We start from the raw sequence: 1830 nt of genomic DNA, 5'->3' as shown, positions 1-1830 counted from the left end.
TGGAACTTCGCTCCCCGAATTCTCCGCCGGTGTTGCTGCAGGCAAATAGAAAAAGCGGCAGCATCATCAGCGTAGCAGTTCGTGTTTGTGTTTGTTTTGTAGCGGGTTGCTGAGAAATAACTACTGAAATTTAACCCCAATACACCCCAAGACGAGCACTACATCCAATGGTGATGGCTTAGGGATAGAGGTTTACTGCCGCCACCCAGCGCCTCGCTCATGCCGCCCGGCTTGGCAATGAGGAGAATTCCTAGAGAGCAAAGCATGACCATCGTCCAGAGCCTGCAGCACCAGCAGCAGCAGCGAAAGCAGCTGTCACTGCTGCACTGCGTGCAGTAGTCACTGGAGCCAGAGCTCTAGCACCAGCAGAAGAAACAACACCAGCAGCATCAATACCAGCAGCAGCAGCAGGAACGGCAACAGCACAAGCGACACCGTCTCCACTAAGAGCCACCGGCTGTTTGTTAGAATCTCCTGCACTAGCAACACCAGCCCGGCTACTAGCACAAGCAAGAGCAGCACTACTACCACAATCACCAACAGCAGCAGCAGTAACAGCAGCAGCAGTAACAGCAGCAGCAGTAACAGCAGCAGCGTATTACCACCCCAGTCCTTCCTTCTGGATCAACGCCCCCAGTAAGGCGGCCCAAATTGTGGCCGACAAACCAACAGCCGCTGCATCTCCCAGAGGCAGGCGCGAGAGACCAACGTAATACAATGCTGAAACAAGGAAATTCAGAACAACAACACAATATATACAACTTAAACGACGAAAGCAGTTGCATTGCACCAGTACTACCTCACCCTCATCATACAGCAGCAGAAGCTGCAACAGGTGCTGCTGCTCGCGTTGCATCTCTGTTAGAGCAGCAGCAGAAGGAGCAAAGGCAGAAGATAAGCCAGCCTTCGCCAACAACAGCAGCAACAACAACAACGATAACAGCAACAACAACAGCAACACGGCAGTAGAAGCAGAAGCAGCAACAGCAGCAGAAACAGCAACACACCATGACAGATGACGGCGATGATTCCCCTAGCATACAGATATTTGGCTAGGGGATTCTTGGGGTGTAAATACTTGAAAGGCCTCGTCTTTAAGAAGTAACAAAGGCCAACACAAAGAACAGACTGAACTATGAAACGAAAGAGTAGCAACTGCACAGGCAACAGCAGCAACAGCAGCAACAGAAACAGCAGATGAGGGTTTATTCCTTTGTGTGCAGAGTCCATCGCCCCAGGTCTATAGTTCAGGTTCGGTCTTTAGGGTTTAGGGTTGGGGTTTAGAAGCTAGGGTTTACGTTCAGTATAGGCATGCCAGCAGCGCAGGCAACCTTCGTAAGCACCCCAACACAGGAGTAAAGAAGGGCTCCAACAGACGAGAAAATTATACCCCGAGACGCCACGCAGCAAAGCGAGCAACGGGCTGTCTGTGAAGCAGAGAGAGGGTTGGCCCTCATTACCAAGGGATGAACCATCTTCGGGAGGGGGCCTGTGACACACACAGCAACACTAACAAACTTGCATCAATATCCAAGTAGTATCAGTATATTTACACATATACATGCTTATATACACACCAGGAATGCAAATGCACTGGCGTGAACGCATACACACACAAAGTAAGCATACGCATGAACGTAGATATGTAGGCGTGACGATACAGATGAACGCGACCATACATACAATTAAGCAGGAAATGACGATATAAATGCACGTTTAGATAAACAACAAAATGCAAGCAAACATGAACGTTGAGATTACAATATATATGAACCAACCGGAGACTTGTACGGTTTGTTTTCCGTGCTGCAGGGAACTCAAGTGTAAAAC

General features: G+C 49.2%; 1 protein-coding gene across 1 annotated transcript in view; it reads right to left on the bottom strand.

Annotated features, from left to right (window-relative positions):
• EMH_0033760 (uncharacterized protein) overlaps positions 1 to 272 on the bottom strand; it is a gene marked incomplete at both ends in the record, with an annotated part of 5412 nt that extends 5140 nt beyond the window's left edge. The window contains one exon of the mRNA XM_013494787.1: positions 197 to 272. Coding sequence (XP_013350241.1) covers positions 197 to 272 — 76 coding nt within the window. The remainder of the gene's footprint in view (positions 1 to 196) is intronic.
• Between the last annotated feature and the right edge of the window lie 1558 nt (positions 273 to 1830).

Source organism: Eimeria mitis, genomic scaffold (assembly GCF_000499745.2).
Source record: "Eimeria mitis Houghton genomic scaffold, Emh_scaff1286, whole genome shotgun sequence".
NCBI lineage: Eukaryota > Apicomplexa > Conoidasida > Eucoccidiorida > Eimeriidae > Eimeria > Eimeria mitis.
The sequence above is the reverse complement of the archived record's forward strand: the minus strand, read 5'-3'. Positions and strand labels throughout refer to the sequence as shown.